The sequence below is a fragment of the Phodopus roborovskii genome, unplaced genomic scaffold (genome assembly GCF_943737965.1).
Source record: "Phodopus roborovskii unplaced genomic scaffold, PHOROB, whole genome shotgun sequence".
Classification (NCBI taxonomy): domain Eukaryota; kingdom Metazoa; phylum Chordata; class Mammalia; order Rodentia; family Cricetidae; genus Phodopus; species Phodopus roborovskii.
Genome location: NW_026126433.1, coordinates 46,619,194 through 46,645,682, shown reverse-complemented (window position 1 = coordinate 46,645,682; position 26,489 = coordinate 46,619,194). Strand labels below are relative to the sequence as shown.

The following is a 26,489-nucleotide window of genomic DNA, read 5'->3' as shown; positions in this document are numbered from 1 at the left end:
CTAGTGTGTATATTTGCCAAATAAAAGATTTTAAAGATGATTTTTAACAGTTAAGACCTTACCAACCCTCAAATTCTGCCCAAGACTCTTGGACCAGGATGATTGTTAGCAGTGGGCCCAAATGAGAATTTCTCCTATGCATTCCTCTTTGTGCTTTAGTTTAAAAAAAAAAAAAAAAACAAAAAACAAAAAAAAATCTGGGGGAATTTTCATTTCTTCTGGTTAAATACTGAGAAGAAACTATGAGGCATCGTGGTAGCTGCCTTTGTAAGTAATTAAATCATTTACAAAGTAAATAAATCATTAACGAACAGTGTCCATTTGTTACCAATAGATAGAATGGTTTTCTACCATACAATTAAAATAATACACATTAAACTCTGTGAAATTCATCTGTAAGTAATTTTTTCCTTCTCAGCTAATGGTTGGGGGGGGGGAAGCATATAGCATACAAAGCAAAATAAATCAAGGCACTAAAATTAAGCAACATTTTTTTTTTTTCTGGAGGAGACAGGATCAATTAAACTTTTGTTTTAATGGTACAATCAGCGTGGAGTATGTGGTGTGGAATTATAATGACTGACACTGTCTTGTTTTGACTAACACTGTCTGTGAACACACAACTCAAAAGCGAAAGAACTACATAACGCTCTGACTGCACACATCAAACTGCCTATTTTCAAAGTGCATTTTACTTTCAAATTAAAGGTAAAGAGTTACTGGCCAACTCAGTCTGCAGAGCAGTGCCAACGTGATGAAAGATGGCGATTTTTAGCCAAGCTGCCAGCTGTGGTCAATGCCTTGTATTAGTGAATTTTAACAGCAGTTATGAGAAGCTCAAGAATGCAGAGGATTAAGCATCACTCTCGACTGCATTGGGGGAGGTGGGGAAATCATACAAATGCTAAAAATGTTCGAAGCTGCAAAGATTAAATAAAGGAACATATCAATTTGGAGCCACTGAATTACATCCAGCTGCGACAGTGAATTAAGAACCGATTAATGGCTAAAGCTTTTCTCCAGTTTGGATGCTGAAGCAAACTCATTAGGCTTTTAGAGTAGCTATAATGTGTGTACTGTGGGAACTGTTCAATGCTATTCAGGAGACTCTAACTGTAAGCTCAGAGCATTTCCCGCAGAGCTTCTGATGCTATTTTCTTTATATAACATGTGTGCCTGAAAACGCAGCCAAAAACAAGCCCTTTGTTTTTCTACTTTGTTGTGGTCTCTCTCAGCTTTACGTTTCTTGAACACAGGTAAATAAACTCATAATCCAGATGGTGCAGCAGATGTGAGAGCAGCACTCTGAAATCAACAGACAGTGGGCAATACTTTCCATTTTCTCTTTTAAACGCTAACTAATATGTAATTCGGAATCTCCGGTGTAGTTAGCATCTGCTCCCTTCGGCCAGCCAAAGGTTACAGGTGTTCCTGATGTCATTTCACAGTAAGGCGTGGGCCCGGCTTGTGAGCAAGGGCCCAGGCTCTAATCTCTCCCTACCACCCACCAGTTTTGTCATGCTGGGCTTCCATTTGCTGTATCTTCTGTGTCAGCTCCTGCTCTCTCTGCTGGGCCTGAAGGGCTTGGGCCTTTGCTTCGTTGCTGAGGCTTTGCTGAATGCTATCTTTTTCCAGTCTGCAGAACAGAGAAACAGAGAGAGACATAATCGGCAGGTGCACAGACCTTGATCATTCCCCCACAGACCACAGACATCAGACAGGTAGTAAACTAAAGCAGCAAAAGCTAATCTTACTGTAGTCTCCCCACTCTGCTGAAGACAGACAATCCAAAGGACTGTACAGTGTAGTGTTCATGCCAGAGGTACAGACAGACTAAAGGGTGAAGCTTTAAAAACTCAAACAAAAACGTAACAACTAAACACTTGTATTTTGTAACCTGTGTGTGTGTGTGTGTGTGTGTGTGTGTGTGTGTGTGTGTGTGTGCAGGTGCAAGGGTCAGAGGACACCTTGTGGGAGTTGGTTTTCTAGTTTTCTCCTTTAGGCATGTGGGCCCTGAGGACTCAGGCCCTTAGGACATTTCTTTATAAGCACTTTTACCTGCCAGCCTTGTATTTTGCACCTTCAGAGCACACATACTTTTTTTGTTGTTGTCATTGTTCTATTCTTTCTGTCTTGTAGTATTATTAATCTTTCATCTTCTGAATGGTCACTATTTCCTAAGACTGTGAAATTCTAGGGAGAATATGACTTAGTTCTTAGTTTAAGCAAAATTTATTTTAAAGCTACATCTTGTAGACTACTTCTGATTTTGTTCTGAAATGTAAGGTATAACTTCAATTTTACTGGAGGAGACCTGAGAGGAGAGGCCAGCACTGAGTGCCTGCTTTCATTAATTCATTCACATTCATATGTCAGGATGCAATCTGTATTGGGACATTTTGTAATAAAATGTCCCTTGGGGGTCATGCTGACAGGATTGTAGGATGAAGACAACATCCTACCAGTGGCCCTCTTTGAAAGATAACTTCCTTTTGCTGTTGTGTTGAGACTGGTCTCAGGTAGGCAGGGTAGCCTCCAACTTGCCCTGTAGCTGAGGAATTCCTTGGACTGATGAGTGCGGGATTATACACACGCACCATGGTTCCCAGCTGTGTGAGGTCTGGGCACTGACCCCAGGGTTTGCTGCATGTCAGTCATGCACTCTACCCACTTAGCTACATCCCAATCCAGAGAAGAACTCCCTAAACAAGTCCAGCCTGGGCAAGGGCAAGGCCCTTGTTGCACCAACACTGTATGCATGTTGCAAATCACATTTGAAACCATTGCTGGGTGGGTTCCTCAAGCTCTATGAGAAGCAACGTGAGGGTTTCCTTCAATTAAGTGACTCAGTTATTTCAAACTCCTGATCTCCTTGTGGGCATTTCTCATCCATGCTGCTTTAGTTTACTAATTGAGATATTTACTGCCTAGCCTTTGCCAAACTAAAAATAAACAATTCCATAAAGCTATCACTACCAGTCTATGTACCGCTGTGGAACTTCAATTCACTGGCTTCTAATTATACGGCAACATAAGGAAAGCCTGTACTGAGATTGGTCAATGCATGTGGTAATGTTGTAGTGTAAAGCCCCAGAATGAAAATACACCCACACCTCACTCAAATGGAATCATCAGGGGTCCATGCTAAATGTGAAATAAGGTCCCTTCTGGTACTTCTAACAACAACACCCCCCTGGATGTGGTCCAAGGTCTTGTCTCACACTCAGTTCCAAACTAGTATATCACAACAAATGGGTAGTCAGACGAGGCTACTTTTGCCTACACCCTTCACACCACGTATTTTCTGGCTAAGGATCATTGCACATGTTTCATCCTCTTCTTGGAATGCCCTGGTCCACCCACCCAACCCCCTACATGATGCACACTACATGATAACCCTCTTGGGAAAACCTCAAAACTCCTGCCCTTCTTTCTCCTGTCTTTTCTAAGTCAACTATTCAGCCCTGGATGCCCTTAGTATGAGCTGTGTCCATCTTACAGTGGTATCATACATTTGCTACTGGTTTTTATGTTTTTCTCCTTTGTAATCTTTAGCTTCTGTTACCCTAAGCCCAGCTCCATGCTCTGCACATGGAAAATGGGCAGTGCATGTTAAATGACTGGCTTTTCTTATGTCCTGTCTAAGTTGTGGGGCTGGGGAAGGGAGAGTGTTGGAGTGGGGAGAGAGTCAAAAGAGGGATAATTATTTAGTAAAACTGGGGTCCCTTGTGAGCAGGCAAGATTTTCTCAGACTGGTTAGAACAGAGTGCTCAATTATATCAACCTCAGGAGCATTGCATGACACAGGTCAAGCTGCTGACTTCAGAGATTGCTGCATTCTGTCAGCGAGGAGCCATGGCTGAGCTTGAACACTAGAGTCCAGACCAGAGGCTGAAGTGTGTAAGCAAGCATGACACAAGCATGGACTAACTGTTCCCAACATAAACAAGATCAAATGCTAGCAGTGAGAAGCCACCTAGTAAGTGACACTGAGAAGTGACTTCAGAAACAGCTGTGTTCTCTTCATAAAGCTGTACAAAAGGCCTCTAGCCACGACCACCACTCTACCTGAGAGGGTATGCATGCTATTTTCTATGGCATAAAGGACTGCACATTGCTGTTTTTCTACTTCTGCCCTTCTCTGCCAGCCCTCCTCTGTTGCCTGCTCCCCTTGTAAGTGCTTTCTGATTAGGTCAGCTTCTCATGAAATCTTGAAATATCAGATATGAAAGGAAATCTCATTTTCTTTCATGCAACCTTTTCATTTTAGAGTGGAGCAACAGCAAAGCCAAGACCGAATCCACTTAAAACCCCCAAGAACCATAAACAATTTGAAATCCACTCATAAGTTACATAGTGAATCATTTTAATGCATAGATAGGAATAAAATTATCTTTGCTCTAGGAAACCTATTTTATAACACCCTAGAGAGAATATAATAGTGGACCTAAAGAATTAATAAAAACCACTCAGGTATCCAAGGAAGAAGTCATAGGACCCACTAAGTATTTATCATTATATTTGTGGAAGACATTACTCGGCATTGTATCTAGTGAAAATAAACAAGGCTTAGTGGGTCTTGACTCTAGAAGGGATTTCAAACTGGACAAAGATAAACAATAGGTTGGTGGCATAATACTCTGTGAGAAAAAAGCTGTAAGGAGGAAGGCTATCAAGGTGCAAAAAGCTTAGTAGCTTGGTCACCTCATGATGACAGCTCAACTAGCACCCCACCCCTGCCCAGTAAGTTTTCTCTCTATGGTTCTCTCACAGTTACTGATGGTCAAATTAACAAAGCTGGTACTTAACCCTATTATATAAATAAGAAAATAAGTAATAATGTTAAAGAATGTTAGTAATTATATTCACGGTGGCTGAAAACTGGAAACCACCTAAATGCCTACTACTTGCTATATGAATCAAGTATGTGGGATAATCTTGCCAGAGAGAACCTAGAACCCCAGCCAGAATGGGAAAAGCTATGACACACACACAACACCCGGATGGGCTCTACTAGCAGTATGCTTAGAGAAACAGAACACCAAAGCCATTTTATAATCTTGTGTACTTAGCACTCTAGACTAGTAACCCTAGACTACAAAAGATCACAGTTCCAGGCCCTGTTGATAGGGGGAGGGTGTGAGCGAAGTTGTGGGCTGAAAGGAAAGGGTCTGTGTCCCAGTTATGATAGCTCAAACACTTCATGCACTTCTTACAACACATTTAACTACACACCTACAATTTGTGACTTTGGTGATAGCGCATTGCTATGACTCCAGCACTGGAATGGCTGAGCCCAGTTTATACTATATTGTGAGTACCTGTCTCAAGTAAATTTAACTTTTATTGTACTTAAATTTAGTTCGACAAAGCTAACTTTCAAAAGGAGCAAATGTAAGAATGGGAACATTTGCCTGCATTCTTCAAGCTACCTATAGTAGCTGTGATCTATGTGCTAGCCAAGCTTCCCCCTCCCCCGATTTCTTTTTGTGAGTGTTGCAGTACTTGGTCCCAACTGACCTGAAACTACCAATGTAAACCAGGTTGGCCTTGAACTCAGAGAAACCCACCACTTTCGCCTTCCAAGTGCACCACTACTTCAGGAATTGTTTTTAATAAAAGAGAATAAAAAGGAGTCAACAGGTACTAGAAAGGCTTCAAATAAGCCAAGTTGTCAGTATGCTATAGCACGCCTTTAATCCCAGCACTCAGGAGGCAGAGACAGGCTGATTTCTGTGAGTTCAGGGCCAATCTGGTCTACACAGTGAGTTCCAAGACAGCCAGGGTTAGATAGAAGAGCCTAGTTCAAAACAAAACAAAAATATCCAATTATACATTTATTAGCTCCCTCCTTTTCCAATTACAGTTCAGGCTAATTATATTTTCTAGAACAGCCACAGTGATATTTATAATTCTGATTTCAACATTACTTATTATTTTTTTGCCATTTTACATGCAACAGAACTAAAGTGACCCATTAGCTCTTCATAAAATTATTGATAAACCTCATTTCAACAATCAGCCTCAGATAGAAGTACTGTATGCCTCCAGTCCAAATATGGAACTAGTGGTGTCACCAATGCCACCTGTGCCACCTGCCGTCCACCCCTCCCATCCACCATATCTTTTGTCAACTTTCCTCCGAGATCAGAAATGCCACTGTTACACATACAATACCCCGGGGGCACAAGGTGTTTACTTTCAAAGCATAGAGCACTTTGTGGTAGTCACCCCTCTGGCTGAAGAAACCTCCAAGGGATTTAGTTCAGTGGCAGAGCTCTTGCCTAACATGTCCTGCGTCTAGCATCACCACCATTACCACCGCAAAAGAACATCAGCCATAGCAAAACTGCAAGATTTACATGATGACAAACCCGAAACTATTCTGGTAGGAATGTAGAAAGAAGTGGAAGGTAAGAGTTTGGTGTAGGTGGTATTTTGGACACATGATACCCATTTGATGTGGGATGTCTTCCTGCATGCTGTGGATATGTGTTGCTTTTATTGGTTGATGAATATAGCTAAGTGAGAAATCCAAACGGAGTTACAGAGAGAAAGAAGGCAGGGTTTGAGAGACACAATGTAGCTGCCAGAGTAACAACATGCAGGGCATCACCATAAGCCATATGGTGATACAGAGATTATTAGAAATGGGTTAATTTAAGAAGTAAGAGCTAGCCAATAACAACAAGCCTGAACCATCAGCCAAACAATTCCAATTAATAGTAAGCCTTAGAGTGATTATTTGGGAACTGGCAGGCAGGAGGAGAAATCTCCAAATACACCCCTTTGTCTCAGATTGGTAACACTAGTCTTGATCACTTGGTCTGTATCATTAACATGCTTGAAATAACTGTTCTTGGACTGGGAAAGAAATCTCTCATTTATAGAGGTAAGCAAAATCCATTATAGACATTAAAATAGACAACCTATTTTAAACTACCAGAGACACATCACTGGCCTAAGGGCTGGAAAGAAAAACACATGACTACCCACATGAGCTGGTATCAGGCAGCCTCACTATGGATGGGGTTGGGTGATCTCTCTCAGGTTTCTCATATATGAAGTTAAGGCTTTCTCCTTCGGGCTTAGGAGGCATGAGAAGATGCTGAGATTATGCAAATACCTCACTGTATAACATTTCACCTGATAGTTCCACAGCAAATGATAATGGCTTTTCTATCCCATGTTCTTTATGTATATTAGTTACTGCTAGTTATTGTCCTGTATGGAAGAAATTTTACTTTCTCCTTGTTGAGTTTCCTGATCTCACTTTGGAGTTCTGGATCCTTACTTAGTGTATTATAATACCTTCGGATTGTTTATTTGAAGACTCAACTCATACTGAAGTTGGGTAGTGGAGTCCTCTTCACACTGAGATCTGTCACTAGGACAAGCTCATTGCTACTGTGGAGTCACTGCTAAGTAACCTGTGCAGGCAGTGTCAGGGCACGAAACATACAAGTGTATGAACATTAATACTGTTAATATGGATGTAAGTATATGTGTACATCATCTGTATGAATAAATGTGCATGAATCTGAACACTTCAATTACAATCTGAAACACAGAATCTCATCTCTCTTCTTTTCATAACTGTAATTTTTGTGCTCAATAGCGAGAAACTTGGCTCCTATTATTTTAAACATATTCACTGATTTGTTCAAACTTGGATGCCACGTAAAGTCTCAAAACTGCTAACAACAGAGCAGATATACCAGTTACTAGAATTAAATATTTGCTTACAGCTCTGTTCTGCACATTCTTTTTACTAACGCATACACTTCATGAGGAAAGCTCACAGAATTGAAGACACAGAAGGCATCTACCTCCTCATTATTTGTGTGGCTGTTGAAAAAACAATGTTTCTGCAATACCAGGTTCTTCATGCACAACAGACAAAATTGCAAAATCCTCTCAGGGACTTTATCATTTAAAAGCTGGCATTTATTAAGGCTTATCATAAACTACATTCTTTTCACATAATCATCTTTTATATAACCCTCCTACCAACCCCATTAGATAGGTTGTCTTTTTGTTTTCATTTTACAAATAAGGACACTCAAAAGGTTACCTACGTTCTCTCAGTTCCTTGGTTAAGAGTGTAACCTGGGATTCCAGCATTCTCTGCCTCTGATGTCCAGGGTTTACTACACTTCAATTATTTACAAGAGATGCGAAGAAACTATGGAGGATTACAGAGACTCCATGAGTCTCATTTTCAGTTGTCCACACATGTGACATGTCCCGAAGGTCACACCCAAAGTTGTTCTTCCTAATTTCCCAGCTGTGCTGTATGTGAGGGGCCATTTCTTCCTAGTGTGTCTTGTACAAAGAATTATAAAGAATCTGCAATAACACTGAGAGGTATCAGGAACACATGTACTGACTCAAGCTAGTAAGACTTCTAAGAGAGACTGAATGTCTGCATCTATCTGGAAAGTAAATACAGAGAAAAATGACTTTTGCTTTCTCATGAATTTATCTAAAGAATGTGAAATTGTGCCTGATATAGTTGTATAGTCAATAAATATTTAATGGCCAAATAAACAGATGAATGAATGAGCAAATGCTAGAGCAATACTGTAAGGATCCACCCCGATGCACAGGCACTTTCTACTAACCTGAAAAGGTAATGAGAACATTCCCATTAACTAAGAATTTAATTTTGCTTTATCATCATTATTATTCAAAGTAATAGCAACACAAATCAGTCATAAACTTAGCAGACTGCATGGTGTTTTCCATATTTTGAGATGAACCAAGTAACTGTTGCCAGTGCCTGGTTACTGCCAACAGTGGCTGTATTCTTGAACTTAAGTAAATGTCAAAACTCTGGGAAGGAATAATAAAGAAAGGCCTCAGGTTCCACATCCCCCTTCCAGTGGCATCTCCCATCTTTCCTACAATAAATTACGTTCATTTTCCTCACTGGAAACCGTCAGAACTTCAAGTGCAATGTTGTGCTCTGAGCCTCAGATCCAAGCATGAGTCAGTTCTTGGAAAGAAAGCAGAAACCAAAAGGAGGTCAAATTCTTTCAAAGAAATATACACAAAGGAAGGGAAATGTTCAACAGAAACATTTCTGAAAACATATCTTCCTCCAAAAATGTTATTACAGCATTTCCAAAAAACTGGAGAACTCACCTTCAAGGCAAAGGTGAATGCATGTACACCTAGATAGGGCCTGTTGGTATTAGACACTTTCTATTCACATTACTTATCCCACCCCCTTCTCTCTCTCTTGGGGGTGTGTGTGTAGCCATATTAGGCAAAAGCTCTAACACTGAGCTACTCCTGCTCTTTCTTAGAACCAATCCATAGACTCTGGCTTCATCCTGTACATGATTGTGCCTTCTGTTCCACAAGACATAGTCTTTTCTTCCAATAAATTTAGAGATATCGAAGAGATGCTCTTGTTTAACAGGAAGTACCTCAGGCTTAGGAGCATTAAGGTATTTCCCTTCTCTCTCTTTTAGATATTTATTTTTTATTCCTCTGTTTGTATATGATGTGTGTATGTTGGTGGTTGTGGAGGGCCAGCAGAGAGCATCAAATACCCAGATGCCATAGTTACAGGTGACTGTGAACCAACTGACAATGTAGGTTCTGGGAACAGAACTTGAGTCTTCTACAAGAGCAGCAAGCTCTCTTAGCCACTGCGCCATCTCCCCAGCCCCACAGAGGGATTTGCTGAAAGCCACCTGTATGTCTAGCTAACTAGTAGAGTTGGAACTAAACCTGCCTTCTGCCTCCAAGTCCAGTGCTCTTTCCATTCTGTGATACTGCCTTATACATAGGGAGCTCATGTTTAATCAAATAGTGCAATGCTCATTCCACAAACACTTGAGCAATTACTTTATGCCAAACACAAATGTATGGAGATGGATCAATACAAAAGATCCAGACAATGCTCTGAAAGTTTTTAGTCTAGTCAACAAAATAAGCAATGTTTTTTTCTTTGAAGCTCAACTAGCAGACTCTAGTAGATTCCTGGGGTCACTCAGGAAGAATGGGCAGGGCTGAGGGAGTGGCTAGTGGCGGAGAGAGGTGCTGTCTGGAGGCTTATACAATGAAAGCCTTACAGCCTGAGTAGAACTTCACCTTTGTAAAGAATAGGAAGAATGTTGTGACAAGAAAGTAGGTGGCATGTGCAAAGACCCGGGGAAGAGGGAGAGCCAGGTGCCTTTGGAAAATGCAATCATCTGGCACAAATGGAGGTTGGAGTATGTATGTTGTGGGGTAGCAGTGAGCAGTTGGTGGAGGGGAGATTATTGAAGAAAGATGAGACTAGAGATGGAAGCAGGAGCCAGAACTTGAAGCTATTTTTAAGGCCCTCATCCCGAGGGAAGTAGGGAGCCAATGTAGGGTTTCAAGCAGGAGAGTGTTGTGATCACACCCGTGCTTGAGAAAGATCACTCTGGCGGCAGTGAGGGAACAGACGGAGAAGGGACAACATTAGAAGCAGGCAAAGCACTTATTACTACAGCAATAGCAAGAGCAATTTCTACAAGGGCTTCTTTACATGTGCTAGGAGCCACAGGTATATCCTTAGGCTAAGTGGCCATCAGTTGCACATTTCACTAGTTTTCTGTTTAACATGTATTGGCCCAGGCAGGGGTTGGTTCCTGACACATTAAGTGATGGCTGGACAAAGTTCCTCTGAACTGGAAAGCATTTCTCTGGTCTACTTTACAGTACCAGGTGCCCAAATTTCCACACTAAAAATGAATGTAAATCTGCTACTACATAAATAAGTTAGATGGTTTTGACTTTGTATTTTCACATCACCAAAAATTTCTATTTTCCATCCATAATTTGCCCATGAAAACCGATGTCTTTGGTCCACTTATGCTTTCTCCCACTCCTGTGAAGTATCAAGTTATTTAGGTATTCCTTATAATCAACACATCTCATAAATAACTTCAACTCAGACACTAATAGGATAAATACCTATTACAATGGCATTTCTATGACCAAATAAAGGATGTGAATATCATTTTTTTTTTTTAAAAAAAATGGCTTACTGAAGAATTCCTGTTGCTATTGAAAAACTATTTAATATGATATGCAATTACATGGTAACTATTAAATTTACCAATAAATATGGCAATGCACTAAGAATTATTATTAGGTAAATTTTTATAATAAGTTATTTATTGAATATGACAGAATAATGCTTATTAGTCTGGAGTGCCAGAACAGAGGTGTTTCCCTTGAGAGCATTCCAGGTAATAGAACACTGGCCATTTTCAGTAGAAACATGTTTAAAATATATTAACTATGCCAGTGCTTTCTTAAGCAAACTATACCAAAACACAGACTCTCACTTATAATTAAGGCCCACAAGTGGAATACAAAGTCCTCTTGAAATTATGTATCAGTGTCTAGCTACATTTTAAATAGAAGACTCAGCCAGGGGTTGAAAGACGTGAGGACTGCGGTAGTAAAGTACTGTTTAACTTGTAGCCCTCTTGGACAGTCTGTCAGTCTCATTATTGCTTAACCTGAGAGCTGTTGGCCAAACAATCAGTGTGTCTGTGTATAGGACCTATCACTGTGATTTACTGACTACCACTCTTGCCTTGGTAACAAAAAGAGAAGTTCTCTTTCAATGCTGGGGTGACATTTGTGTCACTTGTCCACCATAGAACTGAGAAGTACTAAGCTTCCATGGGGACCAACAGACCTGAATGTCTTCAGGTTCCCATAGTCTGCTCTTCTCAATGAGGTGGGTGTTAACGACGATTTGACTTTCTTTCTGTTTGGCTTTGTAACCTTTGCTGGTGACAATTCTTAGGCACATTCCTCTGTCTCTTCCACTTCATAATGTCCTCACCAGTCCTCATCCTATCAGGGTGACCTCAATGGCCCTCCTGCTACCTTTCTTCTGCCTCCATCTTGATGACCAGCTCCTCTGTCTACCCAAAAGCTATTTTGAAACTCACTTCTATATTTTTACTTGTTAGGCATGCCCCAAGAAGAGGAATGTAAGCAACTGAAATCTCATAATACCTCTGACAACAGATGGGCTTTGAGCTACCATCTCTCCATCCCACTACTCACAGGAGGCCTGTGGCATTCCTTTGTACACAGGCAGTGAAATGTAAGAAAATGGGCACTGATGTCTACCAGGCACGGCATCAAAGTCCTCTGTGTGTTAGCTCTGTGCTCTAAGTGTGTCTAACATCCTACTCAATGAAAAACATAAAATTGGGTCACTAATAGTACCTCACCTTATAGAACTATGCAGATACTGGGCAGACAATATTTTTGGTTTAATGATAGTATAGTAAGTTAAAAAAAACAGTAATTATACAACATTACACATATTATTATTTCCTAAAAGAGGACTATACAAAGTGAGGCAGTAATTATAATACTCTCAAAGGCAATCAACCTTGAGGAAAAATAAAACCTTTCATCTTACAGCTAGCAGCTACACAGTAAATGTGTGGTACACAGTAAGATGTACACCAGCTCTGGGGCACACACAGGCCTAGGCTGAAGGCCTGGCCCCTCTAAGGACTGTGTGATGTCCAGGTGAAACTTCATGTCAGTCAGCCTCATTGTTCTCATTCAAAAAGTGAAATTGGGATACTATGGGGTGAAGCAGATGGCAACGTCTGGTCTGGACCACCACTTAAGTGGTATCTAAACCTGAGTACTAGACTAGTATCTAGTTACTTTTAACACCTTCTAATCTGCCAAAGATGGGTGGTAAGATCTAGAACTCTCGTACTATGAAGCTAGTACAGTCCATATGCTCCTTTATATTATTCCTCCTCAAGAGATGGTGCATTAGAACAGTAGTCAAAATGAGGCTTGGCTACTGCCAACAAATTAAAGAAAAATCTGAAATAAACTGTGTTTTACTAAAACACCTTGTAACCACAGAAATAAGAATCTAGGTGTAAGCTCATACAACTGTATCTAAGTTATGTACCATGAGAAAACTTAGGGACAAAAGTTTACAGCTAGCACATGTTAGTATAAGAGACGACTGAGCATCTGAGATGGAGCTAATGGAATCAACATGTGTCATGAAACAGACTCAGATGGGGAGAGAACACTGCAGGAAGGAGAAAAAAAAAGAGGCAAAAATGTCTTCAATGTGTTAGCCTGATCACATCTTAAAGCTGTACTATTTCCTTACAATTTAATTAAATGACCCACACCATTAAAATTAATGTTACCAGCTTCCTTTTACTTTTTTAAAAAATGTGGCTATTTGAATTTTTTTTAAAGCATACATGTAGCTTATTAGTATTTTTTTGCTTTCCATGTGGGTCCCATGCTAGTCTATCTAAGCAGAACTAGCAAAACTTAGTTGTTAATCCAATGTTCCACAAAGAAAAGGAAGTGTACAACCTAAAGATACTAAGTGTATAGGCCTTATGAAGACATCAAAATTCAAAGTCTTATTGCAAATGAGTGCTATTAAAACAATATTTTTTTTCAACCTCGATAATGTTCTCATTTAAGTCAGTCATCACTTAAAGGTTGAAGAGAGGATAATTCCAACAGGACACCGAGAACAGCTAAGGCTGAAGTGTGTACCACATTATATGAGATAAATGATGAGGCTGGTAATGCCCAGTGGCAGACAGCATGTCTAGGGTGTACGAGGCCCTTAGTTCTGTACCCAGTACAACATCCCCACTCCCCCACAAAAGTGATGCCTCTTAGTTTTTATAAATTAAATCTGATTTTAAATAACTCATAACATATAATCTCACACGTAAAATTAAATTACAAAGTATATTAGAGAATTATTCAATGATAGCAAGATCTCTATTTCTATACATGGATTGCAGACTGAAAGAGTTGGAAAATGTTTATCATTTAACTATCTCTCTGTAATTTTTTTACGTGAGAAATAACAGGTTATTGGAGAGTTTTCCCAGGGATTTCTGTGCTCCATTTCCAGTAATCATTCTCCCATCCTTGGATATGTGTTTTTAGTAAGAAATGAACTCTTTCCAAGTTCTCTCAGAGACCACATAGTTATCAACCTGCTAGCCAGCTTAGTGAACCATTCCTGCCTGGTGAGTTAATCTTCTGCCTTTGTTGTTAAAGCTATTCTTACAGTACGTTATCTGCACCTTGAGAAATACAAATAAGCCAGTGGATGCTTTCAAACTCCCATAAAAAGCAGTGGGGTTGAATTTTAGGGAGGAATCTAATTTGAAAGCCCAGAAAGAGGAGTGAGTAGAAAAGCTAGGGTGACACAGACTAAGTCCCCTGAGAGTCCCAATTTCAGGCATCACTATTATTTCAAGACGGTTCTTTATAGAGAACTCACTGGTAGAGTCTGCTTCAACTAAGGACAAATTATATGCACCACCCACTGTATCTGCTGAATTCACACACAGCAAATGCAAAGCTTGCTGACTACTCTTGGGGCGCTCCACTTCTGTGGAGTGCTCCACTTCTGTGGAGTGCATAAGCATAGACAGGAAGATGGAAAGTAAACTCCAGCTCAGTCCAGCTCAGGGCTCCATCCTTCTCAGCGTCATGCTGTCTAAAAGTTTACAGAACAAATGTACTAACAATTCCATTCAATTATTCAATTATTCCATTCAATCTCAGAATCACATTTGCAAAGTTTCTAAATTCAACCAAATGGCTGCTAATTATTGGAATGTCAGTGTTACCTTCAAGAACACTCATAAAAGCAAAATTGTGGCAGAAGACATGGAAGACCTTCTAGTAAAGTGACTGGCATGGAAGCAATTAGCTACTCGCTGGGTGGCAGTAAGAACCTTTGCGCCCTGCACCCCATTTCAGAGGACTGGCTGAGTGCAAAGTGGATGGTACCAGCTTCCTTCTCTTCCTATGAACTGCACAGCTTCACACAAATGGACCAGTAAGGGGGAGTGGGAGGTGTGGTGCAATAATGAGGAATATGAACAACAACAACAACAATAATAAAAAACTCATATGGCAGTTTATAGGTTCCTACCATAAATTAAATTAGTTATTTCCTAATGTATACCTTTAAAATCTCCCTCTGGGAGATATGTAGAGACTTAACAGAAAAGTTCCATGAGGAATATGGGCTTTTATTTACTTACTTGACAAGTCACACTATCAATCAGTCCAAATGAATAAACTTGTCAGATACAGGAAGAGCAGTACACTTAGTAAGGACATGGGCAGTCTACTTCCTACTACACAAGCGTGGCCTTGTGCACGTTGCTTATCTTCTGTGCACTTCAGTTCTCACTATTAATTACAACACGTGTTGGATTACTTAAATGCTTGTATTAATCCATTCTGTAGTAATCCATTCATTTAGTAAGATTACATTTATAACTGGTACATAATGTTTTCTAGTTTATATGAACAAAGATACCCATGCATACACTTACAGACTTTATTTGCTACTGGATCTGATATCTGTGAAGAAGGACCATGGCTTCTACATTTCAAAACTTAAGTGGTGCCTGGTGCAGCTGGAATAGAACATGTGCTCAATCAATGATGATTAACAGCAATCAAGCTGTTATCCCTTCACTGAAAAAAAAAAAAACACCAAAAAAAAAAAAAAACCTTGCAAGACCCCCTTAATTAAAGGCCCAAGATTCACTACACTGGGCACAACTAACTTGACTTATTTGGGGGTAGTTAATGGTTCCATCTATGAAGGACAAGCAACCAAATCTATGGGTTGCAATGTTATGTGTAACAGTAATTACTGGAGGATTTTTTCTGTTTTGCAATTTGAAGCCCGGCGCTCATGGACATTCTAGTTCCTAAGGCCATGCCATGCCACAGGCACTGACACAGGAAGACAGCCAGTTACTTTGACAGGAAAGGTGGCATAACCAGTTCATTACAACGGATGTCCATTCATTTTCAAGTAAAACTTGAAGTCATGGACTATTATATCTCCTCCCAAACATCGTTGTATATAGTCTTGCCCAAACTAAAATGAGACCAAAAGTGCTGAAAGTCCACACACAGTTAAAAATAAGTGAACACCATCCTCAACTAATAATCAAAGTTTGGTTCTTAATATTTACTAACATAAATGTGTCACTGATCCTAGATTACCTGGAAATTCAGTGTTCCAAACATGCAGACTTAGGCATGCTCTGCCCAACTCAGACTGTTCTGGGTCAGGAAGCGTGGCCACTACACTCAAGTTTCCCGTGTCCCTAGTTTCTATGAAAGCAGGCAGGCATGTGTGAGGATAAATCACTAGGTTCTGCAAACTCCAAGCTAATTGTCCATTTTTGTTTTGGCTGAGATTCCTTCCTAAATAGCTCCTCCTCTGCTGGCATCTTCTCACTGGGGCCTAACATAGAAAACTTTTCAAGATAATGTGAGAGACAAAGGCTCATGCAAGTGGCATGCATGGTGTGATCAGACAGACCAGCAAGGATGAGAGAAAGTTCAATTTTAAATTGTCCAAGAAAACAAGAAAGGAAGCCCTCTTTTCTTGCTCCACTGTGTGTTCTCCCCATTTCAAAGTGTGCCTCAGTGTGCAGGCATCTGCCTGGAGGCAGGTCACACTGAAAGGCCACAGAAGCCAGGGCAACCCCAGCAGAGGACACTGACTGTCAGTTTGTGGCCAGCAAATGTGTATTTGCAGGTCTTCTTCTCGCTGAAATAAGATGCTGGACTTCACAAAATGAACAGAGACTCTGAACAACAAAAACAACCCACAGCATAGAGCCTCACTCACATTGCAAATTTCTTAGATATTACAGATGTCACCCAACACTGCATGTATTTGCTTCCCGTATGTGAACAAAACTGGAGCATCACGGGATGAATCTGAATGGAATGCTAACCTTCACTTTATTTTTTTCTTTTCTTAGCTGATGACGAGATTTTAATATTATCACAACAGGGCTTCTGGCTGGAAAAAAAAATAAATTAATGGAAGGATTTTAAAAAGCTTGGAAACTTAAAAAAAAAAATAAACAACTTTCAAATATCTATACTTGATGGTGCAAAGAGCCAAGATGAATGTATTTCAATTGCAACTTCCAAACTCAACTCACAAATTACTACCATTATGCTAAGTGTTAGCTACCCCACTGTGCAGTTTTGCTTTGTGAATTTTTACCTTCCTCTATGAACACTTTTAGCCACTGATCGCACAGCCTTTCAATGTTTTCTGCCTTTTCCTTTAAATAAACTGGCTGTGGCTCCTTCCATCTGGTTCCCCTTCCGTCAGCAACCCTGCACCTGTTCACACCTCCTCTCCTGTTGGATTCCACTGAACATTTCCTCCTCTGCCAGGGCTATTCTGGCACTCGCAACCTTTCTGTCATTCAATCCATCTGTCAGAAGTGAACTTTGTTTACCGCAAGCTTCTGCTTTCTTCTTCAAGAAGCGAAGCCCCTCAAGGTCATTGTCAAATGAACTGTCGGCATGGATTTAAATCTTCTACTGCCAACCAGCAGAAGATAGAGTTCTGTTGTGTAATTTACTTGTGAAAATTACTTTTGGGTTCGGGAAGACAATAATTTGGAGTCAAAGTAGTAAAGACAGGGTGTTTTAATGATCATTTGTAAAAGCAGACAGCTGACATGTATTTTCTTCATGTGTGTCTGCACTTCTCATTATATTGAATATGAACTATATGTATCTGAAGCAAAATAAAAGTTTTAAAGTGAAATCAAAATATCGCAAACAAGCTTACACTATGTAAAAATTGCTACATAGTATGTAGCATTAACTTGAGGGATAAATATTTTCACTAATGAATTAGCCAAGGGAGAAAGTATTCCAATTAAGAAATTTTACACCGAAAGGCTTAAAATGTGCAAATATGTACCATTTCAATTATAAGCTAAGGATTAACACTGCTTTGAAAAACTTATAATTCAGAATATACACATTAACCCATGCACATTTTACATCTAGCACTGAAAAACAAGGCTCTGCTTAAATAATAAGGAAACAGAGGTTGCCAAGTAAACACACAATCCACCTAAAGAAGTGTAAGCTGCCTGACAGATCAGCTCTGGGAAGGAACTGCAACCCACAGAAATGGAGTGGGAACTGGATGTTCGCTTGAACCGTTTGTCATCTACAGCTACGGGTACAATACTCACAAGACAGACCCACAGAACCCCTTGGGTTTAATTATTTATCAGTATTTTTAGATATTATTACTGTCCAGGAAAGAAAAGAAAAACAGCAACTCTGTTCAAATCAAATTTAAAAGGGGAAGCTGTTCTTTAGTTATGTAACCAGAGCACCGTCACAATGCACACTTAAATATGACATAGTAGCATTCATTCAGGCTGCTGGATATTTTGTAGGATCACTTTGAGATTAAAACAAATTTCAGATGCTATGTTAAATCCAAAAGTCTACAAATTTTATAAATTCCTTGTAAATTAAAGAATTCAACTTTTCTTTTAAAAACTGAAAGCATGTTTTAATAAATAACCAGTCAAGAAAACCACGGAAATTTAAAATTTGAACTTGAGGGTTTTGATAGGTTAAATATGTACAATTTATAAAACAGGTTTTTCTCAAAGCACTTTAATGGACATGTGAAAGGAAATCATTGTGTTGTTAAATACAAAACCACACAACATTTACAGATTAAGATCTAACTGAAGGGACATATTTAGCACCAATTCCCAATATATTATTAAATATATTATTGAAATCCTTGTGTAATATGCAATAATATTTAATACATGGATTTTGTACTAGAGATACAAGACCAAAGGGGAGTATTCTTTTCTTATCTCCCTGCAATAGAATTTCCAAATAGTTTCTACTTCCTGTGAACAAAATTTCAAAACTGCAACTGATGGATCCGGCAAGCTCAATACCTCTCTGAATTCTGCCCGCCCCCCTTAGTGTAATCTGTGTTTGATGGGAGTTTGGTCACCTGGATTCCCGTTTCTGGATGGCACTCAGAGAGTACTGGTAATTAGATCACTTCTGTGGTGGCCTCGCTACATGAAAGGAACTACAATTACAGAATGCTAGCCATAGTGGCTGCTTGCAAAGAACCCTGGCTCCTCAGAAAACTGGATTTCAGAAAGACACTGGTACCTTCTTTTGGAATTGATAGATAAGAACAGAAACAAATGAGAAAAATCAGTGAGCATTAACATCACTTCCAGCCACACATGGGAACCTGAATGCACACTCAAAAACATACTTCCCTTCTGCAAAAGTACAAGGCACAGAAAATGTGGGCAGCATCAGTAGGACTCACTTAGGAATTCAGAGAACACAAATATTTGTCTGCCTAATACTCAATGTGTTTATTTTATCTTGGAAATAGGAAAACTAGGAAAGAGAAAGTTTAGTTTGATAGCAACACCTGAGACCTGAGACATAAATTCTACAAGGAAAATAAAAAAAAAGCACCAGGGTAATGTTGCCAGGTTGCAGTAGCGAACGGGAAAGCCGTTTCTAAGGGCACTACTAGGTGAAGACGGAGCTGATGCCGTTCACATCTTTAATGCCAGTTTTCCTAAAACAGCATATGGGTGTAGGATGGAAGGTAAAACACTTACGCTCCTTAATAAAGAGCTGATGTTAGCGTCTCTTCATTCTGAACATGCCTGGCTGTTCAGCTTTTCTAAGAACTACCAAGGCTAGAGAGCCTACTGCTTGCCCTGGTTCATTGGTTTTTGTCTGACAGTGTTACTTTGACAACAAAAGATACTCATTTTTCGACCCTTCATCAGTTACCTGAAGGCAGGACATAAAAATATTGCAGATCTGTGGGACAAAGACTTGAGACATTTTCATAGACTTGATGAGGGGGAAAATGAATTTGCAAGATTCTATTAAGAATTAGAGGAGACTAAATGACAACTTCTTTAAATCTGCTACAATCATTTACTAATGTGCTGCTATATCAAATAAGTCTAATTTTTTGACAGCACCAAATTAGATTTATTGCAGAAACCGCTGCATAAATAGCATATGGCTATGTTATACCACCAATTTCAAATCCTGGTAATGTTCCCCTCCCCCTCCAAAATGAATAAATTGAGCCAAACTATAAACCTTCTGGAAAAAAAGGAGAAAGAAAAAGACAAGTTTGAAAACAGATGTCAGAGACCTGGGTATCACTGTCAAAGTTATGGCATTTGCACAAATGTACTGACCTATCAAGAATGATGGCTCCTTAGTGCACAATTAAATTTAACAGTTTGGATTCTGGATTCTCTCTCTCTCTCTCTCTTTCTCTCTCTCTCTCTCTCTCTCCCTCTCTCTCTTTTGCAGAGTAATTTGATTTTTGTTTTAAGGTTAGGGCTTAGTATTTGATGTTCAGTTCACAATTACATGGGGCAAAAAAGGAAGAGCAAGTGGTTCTAAGTCAAACACAGTTTAAATCAGGTTATGAGGAATTATTAAGGAGGTATGCACATATCATTTGATTGCTTTTAGTTTTCATTTGTGAGACACATATGTGGTAGAAATCATATCAGAAAGTCTTTTCTAATTTGACTACAGTCCTGATGCTGCAAACTGATGCCTAAAATATATAAAGTGATCACTCTGTGTGCCGCGATGGAGACTAGAAAATCAGAGAGCCACACATGCTGCAAAAATCAAACTTGCATGGAAGCTGACACTGAAAACCCATGCGATGAATTCAGAGATGGACAGTTCCCCCATTCTCAGTCTAACACTCACCCCCCCCCAACCAAGTTTGACATAATCCAACTCAATTCTCCTTTCTGCACAAAAGTTTCAGTTCATCCATAGACAGGAAAGACATTGCAAGGTCTTCTCTCAGACCAATGGGCACACCACTGCAAACATCATGGCACTCAGCTACCCCGCAGGCTCCCTCTCTGTGGTCAGCCTTCCCAGCTGCCCTATCTGTTACTGTCTGATTAGTTCTGCTAAGGAGCCCCTCCCCTGCCAGCTTTCAGTGCCATCTGTTCTACACAAGATGGCTGCTGCCCAGCAACCTAACACTGCCCTCCTACCTGGCACCCGGCTACCATCCTTACCCCAAAGTGCTAACACAGGTTCTCGCTGCTGGCAGAGTCAGGATTTCATTACTACTACTTTGACAAGTGCAGGGTTGTTTGTAATTTCTCTTTTATCCTGATTTTGATTGTACAACCACCTCCCACTGATTCGGTTTGCTTCAGTTTTGTTGCTCACAGATTTTACTCTCCACATTAATCTCCCTCTGGCATGTTACTGCATCTGTTCCCTTCTTTATTATTAATTTTCAAATTCCCACCATTTTTTGACAAAAAGGAGGTAATCTACACTCTGTTTCTGCCCATTTCATTTTCTTTAATTTGGAAGATAAGTATGAAAGCATGCCAAAGAAGTTAATTCTCCGTTAACAGTTTGTTTTCTGGCATCCCTAAGCCTTTGTATATGAAAACCAGATAGGGATAAATGTTGACGGAATCTCAACAACAGAGTTGAAGCATTGCTGATTCTAATGAAAAGCAAACAGAGGAAACATCATCTATGAAGTTTTTTGGTGACATGAGTTGTCTCCTGCGCCATTATTCCCTCTACTTTTAACAGATAATCCTTTGTGAAAATCACTCCGGGTGCACGATCAAAATGTGGGCGCCTCTGCAGCTCTGACATAGGCTTTCTTCTGCTGTAGATGGATTTCATTATTCCTTAATAGGATTATCATCTTTCCTCAGCCCCAACATTGTTGACCAATTCAACCACTAATGACTCTGAGTCAATGTCTCCTTTCAGAGACAGGTAAAGAAAACAAGTGCCATCAGTGCTCACAGCCTAAGTTAAGGAGCACCTGGGTTGCAATCCTGTTCCCATTAGCAAAGGACACTATCAGGAATGGATGGGTGTCTTTCCCTCTCAAGACAAAGACTGTGAGGTTAGAAAACAGGAAGCGATATATTTAGCAAAATACTCTTTGTAGCCTTAATTTGTCTCACTCTACAACCTTGCCCTTGATTGTCTCAAGTGTCTTGACAGAACATTGTGACAACTAATTAGTTTATTTCACATGAATTCATATTAAAGCATTGAAGTCCCTGAGCAGATAGAGGTACAACCCCTCCGATTTACATAGTTTTTTGTTAACATGATTTTACATATCTGTACATCCTCATCAAGTTAAGATGTGTAGGAAATACAGGGCAGTTGGGGGTTTTCCCCCAGGTGAAGAAAAAAGGACATGTGTGTGTCAAGATCAAGTGAAGCCGGCCTGCTGAAGCACACGGGCTCAGCTCCTGGAAAGCCTGTAAGGGCAACCCACCCTTCTATATACACCAATCATGACTCATTCCTTTGTTTTGAAGAAATCCTTTGCTAGCAGAAGTACATTTATATAAAATCACCCCTCTACCTTTTGGTAAATCTCTCAGTCAGAAACGTTAAAGACAACTAAGTCTCCAAGGCTGACTTCTTACAGGATCTTCTCTGGAGAAGCAATTCTTCCTAGTCCCCAGAACCCAAGCAGCAATTCAACTTTCCCTGTATACCCAGGACAAGGTCAAAGCAGGAGATCCTCAGTTCTGTACCAGGATGCATGTTGGAGGAGGCCACACAGAGCCATGGTAGCACAAACTCCCCTTCCTAGATGTGTGCTTGAAAGGCTGCTCTTAAAGGTGGCTTTAACCTACCATCTGATCCTTGCTCTGAGCTGAAGTTGACTGCAACCTGCCCCCCATTTGCATATGCGGCCTAACAATGCAGCAGTGTGAGCCCCATGAGCAGGCTTTATCTGAGTCCGGTTACTGAGGAGATGGGAAAAAAAATCTCCCAGACTCTTAAACCATCTCAGGCTTTTTAATAAGCTTCACTTCTTGGATTTTTCAGCCAATGACTCATTGTGTAATAAATGTGTGGTTATTAAATTAAAAAAAATGAGTAATGCCTAATAATTGACCTACTAAACAAGTCCAGTTAGGAGGAAAGCAGTGGCTGAGAAGAAATTAAACATCATTAAGTCACCTGACTGTTTTATTCCCTCCTTTTTCTTTACAATAATATTAGAGAACAGACTTTCTTTTAGAAATACTCTGACTTGGGAGTATTGGACTAACTACACAATGCTGCCTTTCCCCCCTTCTATTTCCACTGAACTTGATGCTTGTTGCTGTTGAGTCAGGCAAGTGGTGTGGGCAATACTTTCTTGGTTTCCTCTGGGCTTCTTAGAAAATGAGTTGGCTGCTGCTGCCACCATGCTCCAGGCTGTGGGCCTGTGTAGCAGGGGAGAAGAGAGCATCCCTAGCGTTGATTTTCATTGCACACACATTTGGGCGTTGCAGAACTGAGAGGAGCTAGCCAGGGAACGTTGAGCAGAACCTAAAAACACACATTTCCTGGCAGCCTCTGACTCAAGACTCTTTGCTCCAGGCCACACTGACACCAGGGGGCCTCGCCTGTCAGACAGGTGGAGAGACCATGCACAGGCAGTGTGGTGTCCACCAGAGCAAAATGGAATGCCTTTCTCTTCCTGGCTCTTTGACAGCCTGCTTTCCTTGATACTGGGTGGGGGAGGAAAAGAGGATGCAATTTATAACAGTACCAAGGCCATCTATTTTGAGCCTTGAAGATGTTGGTTGCACATATATTCATTTAAAATTATTTTTGACACGTTCTCTGCTTAATTTATTCATGAAAGGAGTACAAGAGGGGGAAAATGAGCTTAACTTTTAAATGGAAACTTTAGGCTAAATATTCTTGAATAAAAATCAAGAGGAAGAAAATGAAGTTAACTGTATAACAGCGAGAAACACATTGATGCCACTCTGTCTTTTTCAATGAGCCCAAGGTTGTGACCTACGGCTGTAACTTGTAAGTGCACTTCTTTCCCATTTGTTTCTTAATGATAAAAAGCAGAGGTGAGTTTATGCTAAACACTTGATGTCAAAGCTTTGTGTTGGGGGACTAAAAATAAGAGAGCTCTGTGTCCTGGCCCAAGAACTGAGATTTTTCAACCCTCAAAGTCTACCTATTTCTGAATTGTTGGTTTTGTTCATGAATGTGTGTGTGTGTGTGTGTGTGTGTGAGAGAGAGAGAGAGAGAGAGAGAGGGAGGGAGGGAGGGAGGGAGGGAGAGAGAGAGAGAGAGAGAGAGAGAGAGAGAGAGAGAGAGAGAAACTGTGGCATCTAATGGCCTACTTTAAGCCCTGCCTTTTTCTCCCCAGTTGTAATTTCAAGCCCCACCTTTCAAGGCAGCTTCCTTATCTATTAAGGACTGCTCTCCATCTAACTCATTGTTAGCACTAAGACATGAAGGATCTCAAACTTCTTGTAATTAAACAAGTTTGTTTGAATTGCTGATCATTTGCAAAGCACTTGTTTTGTAAAAATGCAACACATGAATTGAACATTAATTTTTTTAAAAAAAGATATCCACTCATTTTTAAAAAGCTCACTCATCACCAATCGTTAAATTTACATGGCTGCTATGGGAATATGTAGCTCAGTGGTCATTATACACACAGCATACATAGGCCCAGAATTCAACCCTACTACAGAGTAAGAAGTGAGGGAAGGAACAAGAAAGAAGGGGAAAGAAGCATGTCTCATACAGATGTATTAGTTTCTATACTGACACACTGTCTACGTTTCCCACATCGTAGACTAGCAGCAAGCAAGACTGCTATAGGAATCAGGTAACACTGATCCTTTATGCGTGCCTCTTGCAGGCAGAGAGTTCATTATCTGAATTAAATAACCAAGTGACCTTGTGAACTGGCCATGCCCCTTCAGATTTATGTTGGCACTGGGAAATGCTAGGCTCAGATCAACATGAACAGAAAAGCTTTCTTCTGGCCTCTCTTTTCTCTCCACACTATTTCTCAGGTCAAGGAAAAATTGGTGATCATATTAAAATGAAAAGGGACATCAGAGCAGATACCCACTCTTCCCTTACCCAGGGTCCTTCACACCTTCCTCCTAGTAAAACAACTTCCTCCCAGCAGTGTGACTTTCCCCTGGTTCCCTGGGGCTCTGCTGGGCTTCAGGCTGCCATATCCCAAAGGCAGCCATGTGCACAGAGACACAATCTTCTTCTAAGCAGGTGGTCCTGGAATTGGAGATTTTGAAAGTGGAGGTTGAGAGGTCATATACTTGAAGCTGGAAATCAAAGGCATCTCCTTTCTTTCTCTTCAGTTTTAGACTGAAGGATTTGCTCCATGAGATGGAAAAATCTGGAAGAACGAGCCATCATCAGAGAAGCAGAACTCCGCTGTGGACAGTTCCAATATGACACCACACCACAGTGGTGCTGCCACCAGTCCCCAGTAAAGAAACCTAAAGGCGAGCTGCACTTGTACTGTATTTCTTCCTTTGAGGATTTCTAAGAACTCAAATAGAAAGTCTTGACTCATGCGGGTAGTTTGAGAAGTCTAACTTAAGAAAGCATTTATATAGCAGTTATTACCAGGAAGATCTAGAAGTCTTAATCACCTGTTGTCCCAATTAATCTGTCCATCACAGTAGGATAGCTTTGTGATTACTCTGCTGTAGCTTTTCTCAATTTCAAAATAATATAAAAGCTGAAATGCAACTTGCTAGCTATCTAGGTCAGAGGTCAGATCTTCCCATAAGGGTCATAAAAGTAGGTCATGGAATAATGATCATTTATTAGTGTCTCATTTATATGGCTGCTCTGAGATTTCTTTGAAAAACCTCTTATATTAAAAGAGAAATAAGAACTTTTATGGTAGTCACGTAGGTAAAAGCAGGAGTCTGCAGGTTTAGTGACAGGTATGTCTATTTGCACTTAAGGCAACTCAGGTCCAAGGCTTCCTACAGGAATTTCCCTCCAGGGCAAATATGAGAAAAAGGATTCAGAATTTAAAGGAATGTATGTCAATGAGGTACAATGCCTCATTATGAGGGAGAATGCCACCATAAGTAGTAATAAGTTACACAAACATTCAGGAATGGTTGCTTAAGAGTTTTGTCACAAATTAACCTGACACTTGTAGTACACAAAGAAAAGTTTTATGGAGGAATTAAAATATTGTAGTTCCAAAGATGTCTGGATTTATTAAAAATAAATATGTAAAGGGATTTCAAATTTTCTGTGAAAGTCTCCTTCTTCTTGATAAAAATGGAGTTCAAAGAGAATGACAGTTTCATTACAAACCATAAAGGAAATGGCCACAAGACCTAGCTGTAGTGATGCATATTCCTAACAGCACAAGAAGGATCTGTGAGCAGTTATTTCTATTATAAATTAGTGTTACTGATTTTCTCAGTTGTCTTTTTGGGAACAATCACATGTATCCATTTCCCTAGTAATTTACACAGAATTATAGCCTAATGGATAAGGAATTAGCTTGACAGGCAAATTACTGGGGTTCGAATCTGCTTCTATAACGTATCAGCTGAGTGACCTTAGATGACTCATTTTACTTCTCTGTAAACTGCGAAAACAGGAGCCTACATCTAATGATGTTGCTACAAGGAAGGACAGCACAGCTGCATTCTGGCCAGTTCCTGGAGCACAGTCTGGGGCTCAGTGAGTGCTCAGGAGATTCTGAAAAGAGGATTAGGTTACAGTTAGGCTAGAAGAAGTCA

General features: G+C 40.1%; 1 protein-coding gene across 1 annotated transcript in view; it reads right to left on the bottom strand.

Moving 5' to 3' along the window:
- Nucleotides 1-26,489, bottom strand: part of Sdccag8 (SHH signaling and ciliogenesis regulator SDCCAG8) — a 195,394-nt gene that overhangs the window by 75,625 nt on the left and 93,280 nt on the right. The window contains exon 14 of the mRNA XM_051186391.1: nt 1,509-1,636. Within this exon, the coding sequence (XP_051042348.1) occupies nt 1,509-1,636 (128 nt within the window). The remainder of the gene's footprint in view (nt 1-1,508; nt 1,637-26,489) is intronic.